This window comes from Amphiura filiformis, chromosome 12, assembly GCF_039555335.1.
Source record: "Amphiura filiformis chromosome 12, Afil_fr2py, whole genome shotgun sequence".
NCBI lineage: Eukaryota > Metazoa > Echinodermata > Ophiuroidea > Amphilepidida > Amphiuridae > Amphiura > Amphiura filiformis.
The window spans coordinates 16205813-16220547 of NC_092639.1; the positions used below are offsets into that span (position 1 = coordinate 16205813).

The window sequence follows — 14735 nt, forward strand, 5'->3', positions numbered from 1 at the left end:
AAGCAGCCGACTGTTTATCACATTTACGGATTTTTAAAGAAGTTATTGGATGAGTTTTATCGGAAGAAATAGACCACTGATTGAATTCTCCCGTGGAATCGTTCAGAATATTATTATGGGGAAAGCAGGTAAACCTGGGTATTATGCTGTAAGGCGTGGACGTCGTGTTGGAGTGTATAGAACCTGGTAAGGAATGACTGACTCTGGCCTACAATCTGATTGGTAGTCGAATTCGGCAACTTTGCCTCTAGTCAAAACTTGCTCGAGAAGTCTAGCCAAGAATTTGCTCACAGTCACCGATACTGTAGCTTCACTTTCTAGGCTAGAGACCATTGCATATAAAATCTAGTCGGATTTGCTGAAGCATGACACCGTGTAAAGCAATGAAAGTTCAGAAGCTAGAACTTAGAAGAAGTAAACACCTGGGCAGCCGATCACGACAGGCGATTGCATAAAAAATGTTGCTAAAATTACAGTACACGCAGAAAAATTTTTTAGACTGTGTCCAAAATAGGCAAATCTTGCTGAAAAGATACAGTTGACTCATCGAAATAACTTTCATCCAAATTTCAACATTAACAGAATAAATAAACTCCGGTGCAACAAATTGCACCGCTGTCCGACCGAAAAACGATAGCAAAGCACTCTATAGGTGACCCCGGAGTGACGTCACAAGCCGTTGACCTCCGTTGACAACAAATCCGATTCAGAAGTCAAATTTGTAGTTTTCTGTGGTTTGTCCCTTTTCAAATCGGCCAAAATACTACCATTTCTATAACTTCTCGACATGGCGCCTCCAGCCAACAACAAAAATAAAGACTCTCCTCTACATGTTCATGTGTTCAGCTTCACATAAAATGCAATTTTCGCCAAGTATTTAACCCTTATTTTACCGAAATCGGCCCGAAATATGCTTGATTCGAGGTCAAAACAAAATGTCAACAAACTGAATCAGCCTCTGTTACAAGTCTTCAACTAGTCGCACTGCTCCACGGTCTATTGTGGGTTGAAAAGCCTAAGTGTAGGCACTGTAGCGTCATGTAAAATAAGTACCCGGATGGCCGGGGTCACCTATAGTATACTATAGGTATGCCAGGCAAACCTTAGTTAGTTAACACATTTGCTAGTCAGCGAAATTCGCCTAGCCCGGGGACCAAACACAATACATATTTACATAATTTCCAATTTTTTTCAATTTCTTGACCCAAATATATGATTTTTTATGGTGATGAGACACTCACACATGGAATTTTAGAGGTATTTTGATAGCAGTTCCATTAAAAAAAAGCTGCTATCATCATGAGACTAAGATCTAGAAACATCCCCGTAATGCTGTTTTGGGGACTTTTGCTAGCAGAATCTTTTTGATGAAAGTTGATCTTTGAAAAGATGTAACTTTGCCACGGAAAGTGCTTCTTGATCAACTTGGTGGCCACCACACCGGTCATCGCATTGGTACAATTAATGTCCCAGCTCCAACATGCGCTGACGACATGGCTATATTATCAAACACCCAAGTGGAAACCCAACTAGCTCTCAATATAGTTGAGAACTACTCCATCGACCACAAATATAAAATCAATGCTTCAAAAAGTGCCACAATTCCGTACCAGTCTTCTGTTCACACAGCGCTGACTATAGCTAATGAAGAAATGCCATATTGTGAGGAAGCTGTCCACCTGGGTATATCTAGGAAAGCCAACAACTCTCTCGATACTGATGAGCGAATACAGCGTGCGAGAAGAGCTGCATATGCGCTAATGGGCGCAGGTCTTCATGGGAGAAATGGTCTCCCACCTCACATTGCTTTTCACATTTGGACCACCTATGTACTGCCTAGAATGCTTTATGGCATAGAAGCAACCACATTCAAGCGAGACGACATTGATAAAATGGAAAAGTTTCAAAGGAAAATTCTCCGTCAACTTCAATTTCTTCCTTCATCCCCCGCTCCAGCCAATGCTGCAGTTTATGGTCTCCTTGGTGCCAAGCCTGTTGAAGCCCAGATTGATTCTGCAATCATATCTCTCTTTGGTAGTATCTCACGTGATACGGATAGTGCCGAACACCGAATAGCAATCAGACAGCTGGCTGTTAAGCCCTTCAAGAGCAATTCCTGGTTTATGAAAGTCAGAGAAGTCCTCAACAAGTACAACCTTCCTTCCATCTTTGATGTTATCAGCAACCCACCCTCGAAAGTGGAGTGGAAGACAGCTGTTGACAAGGCAATCAAGAGTTATTGGAATGAAGAGCTGATTAATGATGCAAAAATTAAATCTTCCTTAAAGCATCTCAACACGTCTAATCTCCAGATAGGACGACCTCATCAAGTATGGGCATCCTTACCAACTAACCCAAGAGATGTTGAGAGAGCCAGCATCAAAGCAAGACTACTTACTGACACCTATGTTCTACAAAGCAACCGTGCAAAATTCAACCAACATAAAGTTGAAGGTACATGTCTGCTGTGTAAATCAGAAGAGGAAACTAAACATCATTTTCTGCTGACCGGTGAAGATCTAGAACAACCAAGAAAGTTCTACGCCGAAAGGCTTGAGAGATTTCTCTACGAGAACTATCCTGAGTGCAAAGTGAATGAAATTATGCGCAACAGGAAGCTGATTCTTCAACTTCTACTAGATTCTTCACACCCAGATATAGCTGTTCACCTATGCTTGACACCTGATTCTACAGCTGAAATTGAAGCCATCTCAAGGAGCTGGTGCTACGCTTTACATGTCCACCGAAGTGCTCTGATTGCTAAGGTTTCTACAACATAGCCTGTTGCTGTGGTCTGAAACTACATTAGTTTCTTGGCCTCATTTGTGTGTCCGCATCCCTCTTTCACATGTGTCACGTAAATCAAGAAATTCATTTTTTATGTCTTTTTATTTTTTTTTAAACAAAAAGGCAAAAATAAAACCCAAAATTCATATTTGATCATGAGTTTCAGATCTTTTTTGCAAATTTTGGACATGAAAACAATAAAAGAGAAGAATACTAGTTTGTAGCAGTGACTTTATTTATTTGTCTACTATTCCAACATCTGCAACATTGGATAATTTTTGTACAAAATTCTTGTCCAAAATCCTGAACTGACACATAAAAAAAAATACAATAAAAAAAAAAACCCATTCCGCATTAGGTTTTCAATTTCTCACAAGCTTTGAGACACAGGATTTAATTAAGATGGCCTACATTGTAAGCTGCACATATTGAAACTAAGGACCGTTGATGATAAAATTGTGCCTGTAAAGCCTGTGCATTAAAGGAGTATTTTGTGATCCTGGCATCCTCTTTTTATGACATTTTTCAGTAGACATCTACTGAAAAAAGCTTATTCCCAAAATTTCAGTTGATTCTGATTTTGCGTTTGCGAGTTATGCATGATTATGTGAATTACACTGCTCCATAGACAATGTGATGTAATTTCGTTCTGGTGCACCAGAACGAAATTCAAATTTGGCGATATTTTTGCTGAACGAATTAATCTGCAAGAAATATTTGTTACATTATGAAACATTATGTAGCCAGAGGTATCCAGTGGTGTAAAAATCTCAACTTTTTTTGGAAAAGTGGGGGGATGAGGCTGTGGATCACGAAATGCCCCTTTAATAGTCCGAATAATCAGACCCAGAACAAAATATTAATTTCTGACATGATCGTGTTCTGGGTCTGAACTGTTTTCATTCGAAATCTTGATGGCAAATTGGACAAAGGAAGCACATGGTCCTACTTCACAGTTTTTTAATCCCCTATTCATCATGTTGCTTGACTCACTCTATTGTGGTCCATCCTTTTGATACTCAAGTATTTGGACAAGCGGAACAGTTTTGACAGGCCCCTTTGTCTACCTCTCTGTTTGTAAGCAAACGAGGAGGTCGAAATCATCCTCCTCGCCGTAATAGTACGGCACTAACGACAGTTATTAAACGGCATAACGCATTCGACGATGCTAGAGTGCGTTGGTATCGTTTTTCGGTCGAACAGCGGTGCAGTTTTTTTTTTATTTATTCGGTTGATATTGAAATTTGGATGAAACTTGGGGCCCCCTGAACCCTCGGGGCCCATGGACTTTGTCCACCCTGTCCCCCCGCTTGCTACATTCCTGTGTTACACTCTAATTAATTTGCTATTATTGAGACCTCAAATAAAACCAACCACTCAGCAATGTGTTTTAATCTTTTCTTGTACTACAGGGATGAATGTAAAGCCAATGTGGACAAGTTTAATGGGGCTCGTTACAAGAAATTCCCTTCAGAGGAAGAAGCTTGGCGGTTTGTCAATGACACAGATGGTGCTCCTCAGCAACCAGCAGCAACAGCAGCTACAGCCACTAGATATCAACCATATACGCAACCAAACCGTTCAGCCAGAAGAGGACAAAATGGAGCAGATTGTGGTAACGGTAATTTAAGTTTTGGAATAAAACAATGAGTGTATCTCGGTACGGTATCTATTCTTTGTAGTAGCTGATCATAAACATGATTTAGTGAATACATGTATGTTCCTTCATCGCGGTTGATAACATTATTTCCCCTGTTTTCTGATCCAAATATGGTAAATCAATGTGCAGCGGCTTAACTGGGATTTTTCCAGGGGGTGGCAAGCCTGTATGGGGCAGGGGCCCAAATCCACTAAATTTCCCTGCACTTGGGAGGGGGGGGGAAATAGACAATTTTTGCCAGGCTTATTGATAATAATCGTATGGTATTGCATATCATATGGTTTCCCCATCTCTCTGCCCCTCCTCCCTCTCTCCTCTCTTTTTTCCTCTTTCTCCCTCCTTTTTCCTCTTTTTCCTTGCACTAGGGCCAAACCCCCCCCCCAGCAGCTACGCCACTGTCAATGTGGATATCCTTAGCTATTGAAAAAGTAAAACATATCAAAGACCAGACCAAAGCGACAAAGAAAGCAAATGACAAACTCACAGAAAGATGTATGGGTGTAGTTACATAGTTTAATATACCTTGTAAAGGTGTGTCTGAAAGACTGCACCAAGTGTTTAAAAAAGCATAACATCCAAACAGCGATGAAGTCACGCAATATGCTGAAATACAACCTTGTGGACCCCAAAGACAAAATAGAAGCCACCAAAACTTGCGATTGTGTACATATGAAATACAATGCAAAAACTGAAAGTTGATAATTTACCTTGTTATTTTTTCACTCTTTGTACCACAGAAAGTACAGATTCAACTCAAAGTCATTGCAGTTGCTGTCCATGTGGGCATAATAATTCCGATCAGCAGCACCCAACAGCAGCATCTGCAGCAGCACCTACATCAGCAATATCATCAGTTAACAGTGTGTTATTACCTTCAAGTAAACCATATGAGTATAATGCAACTCAAGCAGCACATGCTACTACTAGAAAAACTAGGTATGTAAAATGGAGAGCAACTTTGATATGAGGAGTGCCATTCCCAATCTTGACTCTCTTAAGGGCGTAATACAACCATATATTGGTTTGATTGGTCTAAAAACATATTTTTTCATTTATATCGAGGCGATATATACACGGATCATGTGAAATAAAAAAAAATTAAAAAAATAAATAAAAAAGGTGTTTTTAAACCATTGTATAGTAAGTCATTTTAGCCCTATATATTTTTTGTTTACCGTATCCTGGTAACTCAGATCGTGTTTCATAACAAACCATAATTTATTCTTTTCAACATGTTCAAGTAGGGTACATGAATAGAATACATTAAATCCTTTGTTATACTCTCTATAGAAAATCTAGTGGTGCTTGCAAAATATATAACACTGAATAAATTAAATAAACACTTACACAATAGATGCATAGTCATTAGTCAATTTGATATTGATGTTGTTATTGATGTGTTGTTAGGAGAAGAAAAGGCTATTAGGTCACAGTATGTCAGGTTATAGGTCAATTGGTTCAGGTCAAATTTAAGCATCAATTTTGAATACACATGTGAGAGTCTGTGATACAAAATGTATCATAATGAGGAATAATTTTGATATTCTGTCTTTAACTGGATATATATCGAGAAGTGCAAGGTGGATATACTAATATACCTTGGGATGTAAATGGTGAGTACAATTTAGAATGCTTAGTTGAGATGGATTTCACAAATAAATATAAAATAGTTACCAAAATCACAAAAGCTAAGCTTACGGAAAACTACCCAATATGGTGGTATAGGTGACAAGAAATACAATTTTTTCAACATTGCTGTAGTATGGTTGTGGTAACCTGTTACCTATGGCTTAATTAAGTTTCAGTGAAATAATGTCGCAAGTTAAAAATACAAAATATAGCTCAACATTGAAAATAGAAGCATTTTAACCAGTTCCTTTTTGATAGTTGTGGAGCACCAAGTTCATGAAGTCATAAAAGAAATCAGGAACCACTTATTCCCATTTTACATATCAACTTTATTTTCCTAACGTGTTATATAAATTAGCAACACATATCCAAAATTTTAACGAAATCCGTTGATATTAAGCTTTCCAAAATGAAGTTAATTTAAATCATCAGTGATGTACCACCTTTTGGCTTCTACTTTTAAAAGCATGTAAGCTACGTTGATACCGATGCCACCAATAAAAGCGAGAAGATTTGCCCTTCATTTTGCATACCACTTTGTCCAATATTTTTTGTAATTTCTTCACAAAATGCAAAAAATGCAAAAAAAAAAATCAATGGGTGTAGTACCCCCTTAAGAAATCTTTCATTCTCAATCATATCTAATTCCTCATTCGGATAATTACTAAAAGAAGATTTCTTTTTTTCAATTCTAGACCATGAGTATGAGGGCATAGTGGCACAACTTTATGGGCTGTAACTCAATAGGCCTAAAAAAAATTGTTTGATTGGCGTAACATAAAATTTTTTTAGGGTAGGTAGGTCGGGACACAGCTCTTAACAACAATTGTCTCTCTCCACCTAGGTGTATAAATGGGTATCAGCAGAATATAGTTCTGGGAAGGTAAAACGGACTTGTTGTGCAGGAGGAGTGGCCAACTCCCACATGTTTAGGGGTGGTGCAATAATTACAGGGCTGTCAACTTTTTGGACTTGCTTGGCGTGAGACAGAGGCGTACCGGGATTTGCCGACTCCAATGTACATTTTGTACCATGATTATTTGAGCCACGGCGCTCGAGAATGTGAAAAGTGGGGGGGGGGGTAGTAGGAGCAACAAATTATTCATGACGATGCGTGAGATTTTACTCATTTTCCAGCTTTTTGCGTGAGATTTACTACCTAGGCGTGAGATTATTCTACCCGGGCGTGAGACCGTGAGAAAGTGTCCCAATGCGTGAGACTCACGGCCAATGCGTGAGAGTTGACAGCCCTGATAATTATGTGTACCCCGGGGTGAATTCTCAAAATGGTCTGCCAAAATCGCTTGCCCCCTTGGCCGTGCCAAAAATCTTTGCCCCCCCTTTCGACGTGCCAAAAAACCTTTGCCCCCCCCCTTTTGACGTGCCAAAAAATCTTTGCCCCCCCCTTACACATGCAAGATTTTGGGGAACCCGAATTTAAAACCTTAAATTGTCTTTACATATAATTCGAGCGCAGCGAGCAGGAAATTTTGCATATTTGGACGTGTTCGTAACATTTTCCTATGCCTTTTTAGGGCGTAATATAGAAACGGTACCCAAAAGATCTGCCAAAAATTGCTTGCCCCCCCTTTCGACCTGCCAAAAATCGCTTGACCCCCCCTTTCGGCCTGCCAAAAAACTGCTTGCCCCCCCCTTTTGGCCTGCCAAAAATCTTTGCCCCCCCTATAATTCACCCCGGGGTACACATAATTATTGCACCACCCCTTATATAGTGGGATCAAGCCCAAATGTCAAGGAAACAAAGATGGGAACTTTCAGAGTGAGCAATATTGCTTCAGCATACCTATAGAGGCCGTCAGCCTTTCGCCATCTTGTGGGTAGTAATGATCTGCGTGTTCATGCGTCGGACACTACGCGCAGGGCGCATCTTGGCACGCAGCTGTTATCACGCAACAACGCGGTGATTTTGCTGTTCACGCATGGAGATCGAACGACCAGCGCAGCGTGTACCCACAAGATGGCGGCATATGACGTCACGCTGACGGCCTCTATACCATGTGAGTTTGTTGTGTAGACATAACCCTAAATTCAATTACCATATTCATTCCAATAAGCACCCAGGGCACTTAACAAAGTAATTTTGGGTGGGCACTTATTTTTTACCTGGTTTACCTAATTTTTTTGTAAGCGTTTATTAGAGACGAATTTATGTACATGTATGCTATAAAAGGGTCCCGGGACGTTCTAATAGCTTTTCTGATGCAGAAAATGTATTGGAAGTTTACACAGGACGTGTAGTCCTCCAGCTATTTCACTGTATCGACATCTGTCTGTCACTTCAATATTAATGGTACCCTTTAGCAGGGTTGTAGGCTAAGTGTTGTAGCTACAGAGGGCGGTGGTGGGCGGCAGAGCCCATCACCCAGCTGCAATTATAGCACTGGAGCCCACCACTCAGAGGCCAAAATTGCACAATTTTGTTTAATTAGACAAGAATTCGGTCAATTTTGGCAAGTAAGTGCCAAATAGGCAAGATTTATATCCAATGTCACCCACCACTAAAAATATCCTAGCTACAACCCTGCCCTTTAGCAAATTGAAAATCCCTGGTTGGGCGCTTATTGGGACATGGGCGCTTATTGGAACAAATATGGTACTTGGGATAATTCTAACCCTACATCCAAAAACCATATCCTAGAGCTCTTAACCATATTGTCATTGAAATATGGATGTGCAAATCCTATGTCTGATTGTTAGGTCTTATATTTCAGGGCCAGCAATTTTGCAAAGAGACAGTATAGTGATGATGCCACTACGTCGGAGAAGAAAGCTGCAGAAACACCAAAACAACAGAATGGTAAGAGAAAGAATTATAACCAAAAACCAAAAAATAGGACAAAGTTTCAAGGAATTGATGAATAAAGAATGTATGACTTCGCAGTAGTCCATCAGGTTGTTGTACAGCAGAGAAGATACCTTACCCTTCCCAGAATCCTTTGCAACATGGTGCATCACTTCATTACATCAAATGACCCTCCTATTACTTTGTACAGGTTCCCTTTGTTTTCATGTTGAGAATAGACTGGCTAATCATGGGTCGATAGTCAAGAAATAAACATATTTTGCAAGATCTGGATGTGCTCTGCTCATTGAGATACTTTTTGGCACTATCGACCCATGTTGCACCCCCTTTGTCAACTGTATTGTCCCTTTGTCAGTGAGGATCACATCTTCATCTTTAAACTAGAAGTGCACAATTATATACCTCAGGACTAAACATTGCACAAATTGATGCATTTTAACAATGGTCCTTGCAATTGGGTCATTTATGTGAGCGCCAAAATTTTGACAAATTTCACCTAAAGACCATTTAAATCACAGATTCTTGGAAGTGTTTTTAACTGGTTGTTATTGTTTAGACATTCTGACCTAGGGTAATCCAAGAAAGCCAGCTTTTTTCATTGAGGTCCTTGGGTAGGGTGTATAACTTAAACAGCCAGGTGTTACCCTGATCGGAACTGACTGCGGGAACTAATGCATCTGTCCCACTTAATACAGTATGGAGAAAGTGGATAATTTTTTTTATTTTACCTGCACTGGGAATTGACCTAGGGAGGGACCCTTTTTGCACCAGAACCTTAACTACTGAGCCATGCTGCTCTCTAATGACATTATTTAATCTGAAAAATATGGAATACCAATGTTTCAGAAGGTGTTGTGGTGTATACAGATGGAGCTTGTTCGTTCAATGGACAGAAAGGTGCCAGAGCTGGTATTGGTGTGTATTGGGGAAATAAACATCCAGATAATGTTAGTCAGAGATTGAAGGGTCGGCAGACAAACCAGAGAGCAGAAATTATGGTAAGAAGTAAGAACTGGCAACTGCATGGGACTAATTTTGGGTTTTTCGTGCTGAAATCATGGCAAGACTCAGTGGCGTGCGCAAGGGGGGGGGGCAGGGATTATGGCCCACACTTTTGTCAATCAGTCGGAGGAAATGCACTCAGTCGGGTTAAAATTCTAGGTTTATCTATTACGGCAAGTGAAATGAGAGTGGGGGGTATCGAGACCTGTGCCCCCACCACTATTAGACACCACTAGGAAGAAGGTGTGTCACCCACGAGCTACGCTTTATTCTGTGATGATGCACCATTCACAAAATAATCAGAGGGTGAATGACACAAGTATGGCGTACCAGATTTTAAAATGGCCAAAAGTTTTAGGGAATTATAGTCAAGGTTAAAATTTATCCATGTAAATTCTGTTCTGTCTGTCATCAAAGTAACAGGTGTAAGTCAGTTCTTCTGTGGCGAACTGGCCAACCGGAACTTCCTGTTATGTTTAAACGCATTCAAAGCAAAACCGAATACCCCCAATTTTTGCTCCATTGTGGGTATCAAGATGGTGGTTGAGTCCAGGTTCTCTGGTTTTAATACTGTCATGTACATATATGATAGAAATTATTCAATGCCTATAATTTGTGAACACAACGTCTGAGGATGTCCTTTTGAGCTCGCTGCACTTGAGCTTGTGTGTACGCAGGTTCTCGGGATCATTTCGGCTGATTGAGTTCATGTCAGCACTGGAATATGCTCTGAGGGAAGTGGGACGGTTGGGTGCCCTTAAAACCGGTTTAACCCACCAGAGTCTGGTCCTAAGTCCAAAGACCTCAGAGAATTGATTGATGCCTACCCAAGACAAGAAGATATGCAGTTCAAGAAATACTTCTCAAGACACCTTCAAAGAGGCATTATAATGGAGTGCTCATCTGTATAAGGGTGCTCTACCAATGAATTACTTCTCTTATATTTTTCTTAACTTCTAGGCTGCTGTTTATGCAATAGAGAAGGCAGGAAGTAAAGGGATTCCCAAGATAACATTGTATACAGATTCCAAGTATACTATCAATTGTGAGTATATTGCTCATCTTATGTTATATCTCAACAAGTAAATCTTCTTTGTAACAAAAGATCATGTAGTCAGTGGTGGCGCTAGGGGGGACAAGGGTAGTGCATGCTAAGTCTACCAACTGCTTTAAAAATGGCTTTGACACTGACTGGCATCTCTGATACATGTACTGCAGTTACCAACTGAGCTGATATGAGTGACAGCTCTGTTTTAACACAGTGTATACACTGAATCGTGTTTTGTTTTATAGGTATAACCAAGTGGATGGCTAAATGGAAAACAAATGGATGGCAGACGGTGAATAATAAAGATGTTCACAATAAGACTGACTTGGTGCGTCTAGATAGGGCATGCCAAAATGTTGATGTGCAATGGGTAGGTTCCATGTCTCCCAGAATAATGAAAGTTGATTCTTAGTTTCTCGTCACCCGCCCGCATCACCTTTTCAATTTGACCAAAACTTTCATTATTTTTATCAAAAAAGTGAATTATCTGAAAATTGAGATGGAAATAATCAAAATTGAAACTCTCAAAATGTCTGACATCCCCTGCTGATCATAATCAGCAGGTTTGTCTTAGTTGTAGGGGTAGAGGATGTAGTAAATACAATATAGGTAATAGTCATATAAATGAAAGTTTTGACAATAATGAAATTTTTCAAAATAATGAATAATGAAATCATGACCTCATATTTCACTGAAACAAATGTGACAGGAAACTAATCATTTCATTTCATTAGCCTAATGGTGACTCATTATTGAAGGCAATATCGCCAAGGTGTTTTTGAAATTAGGGCAGACTTTTTATTCAAGATTATTCAATCTTTCTTTTTTTTTTTTTTTATAACAATGCAAATGTTGATCTAAACACATTGGGGGAGGGATCATTTGAGAAATACACTGCACGCATGAGTGAAAAGGGGCGTGACAATAGGCAAGTGACTTGGTTAACACAACCATCAGAAGCCCCTGGAGGATAGAATATTATTTAAATGAGGGTGACTCTGTTATGAGTGACATTGTTTTGCATACCCTCTGTACTTGGTGCCACGAAGTCGCTACATTTGAATAATTCACATAAACTTGACATTATAATCATGCACAGATATGATCCTAATCCTGTCAAATGTCTAATTTTCAGAGTCATTTTGTTTCCATTTTCTCTTTCAGGAATATGTACCTGGTCATCAAAACGTAGCAGGAAATGAAGCAGCTGATAAGCTAGCCACCAGTGGGGCTCAGTTGCCTTATACATACCCCACCAAGAAGAATCCTAAAGGTGAAGATGAGTTCTATGATGATTCTGATTCGGATGAATGGGGCTATTAGTTATGGTTTTCTCAAATAAAAAAACAATTTTGAAATGTGCTTGCATGCCTTCATACAGTAAGATTGCATGCTGATACAACTTTTATGCATACTGTATATATCAGTGCAATCCTGGGACCTGTGTCACAAAGATGTATAATCAATCTTTGAAATGGGCCTAGCAGACTAGCAGTGATAAATAAATACCGTTATGAAGGTGAAAGTTGCTCCACTGCAGTTTGGATGTACTTTTGGGGCACTGTTATAGAGCAGATACATATGCCCAAAGGTGCTGTTTTAAGCATCCCTGTATCACTGCTTTTAATATTTATGTCAGTTCCCATTTGCGGTGCATATGAGGGACATACAACATTGTTAGATATTTGAGGGTATTTATGAATACATTTTCATACATACTCACGATATAACGACGTTTCTGATTGGATTTGGGCCCTTTTTTGCTGGTCATAAATTCCGTTTATGACCAGTACGCAGGGCATAAACAAGCTGCGTCACGCAGCGTTAGAACCCAATTAACACGATCAGCGATTTGCTAGTGTTTGCGTACATCGCGCATGTCACCGCGCCCATCTCACGCGGAGCGCAAAAGATGCCAGCGTATCACTTGCGTTGACTCACGGCCGTTGACCTCATGAGCCGAGCTGCTTCCTGCAAGTAGGCCTACTCATTTTCTTCCAATTTATGAAGGAAAAGCGGTATGGAAATGTTATTTAAACTTGTAAACCCTTATTATTTTCATCTGTATTGAATTGCTAAGAATGTTGGGTATGTATGAACGGGGTTCATTCATAGGATTTCGGGCATGACCGCTGTTTATGCCCTCAATCCTATGAATGAACCCCTAATGTATATTATGTGGGAGCCTTTCTCACATGTATAAAATATGACAGCTTGACTATTTACGGGGCCATATAGTACTTAGGTTAAAAGGGAACAAAAATGGGAACCATCCACATGTTTTTACTTGTACAATTAAATTATAGAGTGTATAATTCCCCTAGACTGATATCCTCAATTATCAATGCTCTGAGTTAATGACTGAGAAACTTTGTGTTAAATAAGTGTTGGACTTACCACTAGAATATGACCATCTGAGATTACCCAGTTGTGTCCAAATTAGGCCTTAAAAAAATTATTTGATTAGCGTAACCCGACTGACCCTAAAAATAGGCCCGACCCTAGGCTTTAAAAAAAAAAAAAATTGTAAAATAAATTTAAATGAATAAATTTAAATTGCCGACCGACCTACCCTAAATTTTTTTTAAAGTTAAAACAATTTTTTTTTGGCCTTAACCTGTTGACCATAGAAAATCCAGTCACAATGTCATGCTATGGCGCACAACTACCAAGTCTATTTCAGGAGTTCTCAATAGGTGGCCTGCAGGCCAGATCCCAAGATCTGACCTTGAGCTGCTCTGAAATGTACCATAAAGTTTATTTGGCCCTCAAACATGGATTTTTGAAATGTATTGGGCCCTCCGTGGCCTGCATGCAAATCTAATTGAGAACCCCTGATCTAGTTGATTTCCTATAGACTAATCCAACGAGCCAAGTCATGGTCAGGATTTGGTCGGCCATTTTTGGGTCCCCGCAGCACCTAACTGGTGTTGTGACTGCCCAATTGGGGGGATTAAAGCCGCTTAAAAATCGATATTAGATTCTTTTGTGTTGTAAACTGTCATCTTTCTTTTGTCTGACGTGTAACACAGGTGATAGAATGCAGTTTAAAATACCCTCCAAGGCCGCATCATTTCACATTTTAGGTGAAATGGAGCCGACGGGGACCCAGCTAATTGGATTCGTCTATAGTCCATTTGGTTTCCTCGAGGCAGTTACAGCAGTACTTTGTCACAGTTAGGCCAAGAAAAAAAATTGTTTGCTTGCCCTCAAATGAATTTTAACAATTGGGTCGGTCGGTCGGGATTTTTTTTTTTTTTTTTTTTTTTATAATTACTAGCAAACTCTACTGTTTGTATTAATTAAGGCTCAAAATTTGAAAAATCAGACAATTTTAGTGCAAAATGAATCAACTAACATTACAAAACAAATAAAATGTTGAACACAAGCTCTAAAATACATTTTTTTTTACATATTCAGAATGCAAAAATTTGAAAAGAAAAAAGAAACTTTTTCAGAAATTTCCAAAAATAGGGTCGGTATTCTTTTGTACAGTAAATAGAAAAAAAAAACTTTTTCTGATTTCCAAAATTAGGTCGGTCGGTTGAGGGCAAGCAAACATCTTTTTTTTTTTTGGCCTTACTGTGCCTATGTTCTGATGCACCACCTTTGGGAGTGTGTAAACACACCAGCTCTTTGATGGTCAACACACACATTTTATACTGCCTGACATCGCTGTCTCAAGGAAGCCAAATGACCATAGGCAAATGAAGGGTTCCCCCAATTTAGATTCAGAATTTTAGGCCAAAATCATGCAGATTTGGAAGCTTACAGTGTGATGACTA

The 14735-nt window shown here is 39.5% G+C and overlaps 1 protein-coding gene across 2 annotated transcripts; it reads left to right on the forward strand.

The window, feature by feature from the left end:
• The first annotated feature begins 5 nt into the window (after positions 1-5).
• Positions 6-12807, forward strand: LOC140165860 (ribonuclease H1-like). 2 transcript variants are annotated; one of them, XM_072189194.1, is made up of 8 exons: positions 6-186; positions 4200-4402; positions 5185-5383; positions 8809-8894; positions 9747-9898; positions 10863-10947; positions 11196-11320; positions 12115-12807. In XM_072189194.1, the coding sequence occupies exons 1-8, from the start codon at positions 50-52 to the stop codon at positions 12271-12273; spliced, it is 1146 nt and encodes a 381-aa protein (XP_072045295.1). In that variant the 5' UTR covers positions 6-49; the 3' UTR covers positions 12274-12807. The 2 variants fall into 2 exon arrangements, with proteins under 2 accessions (XP_072045295.1, XP_072045296.1); XM_072189195.1 differs by having other exon boundaries at positions 9750-9898.
• Positions 12808-14735: the final 1928 nt, after the last annotated feature.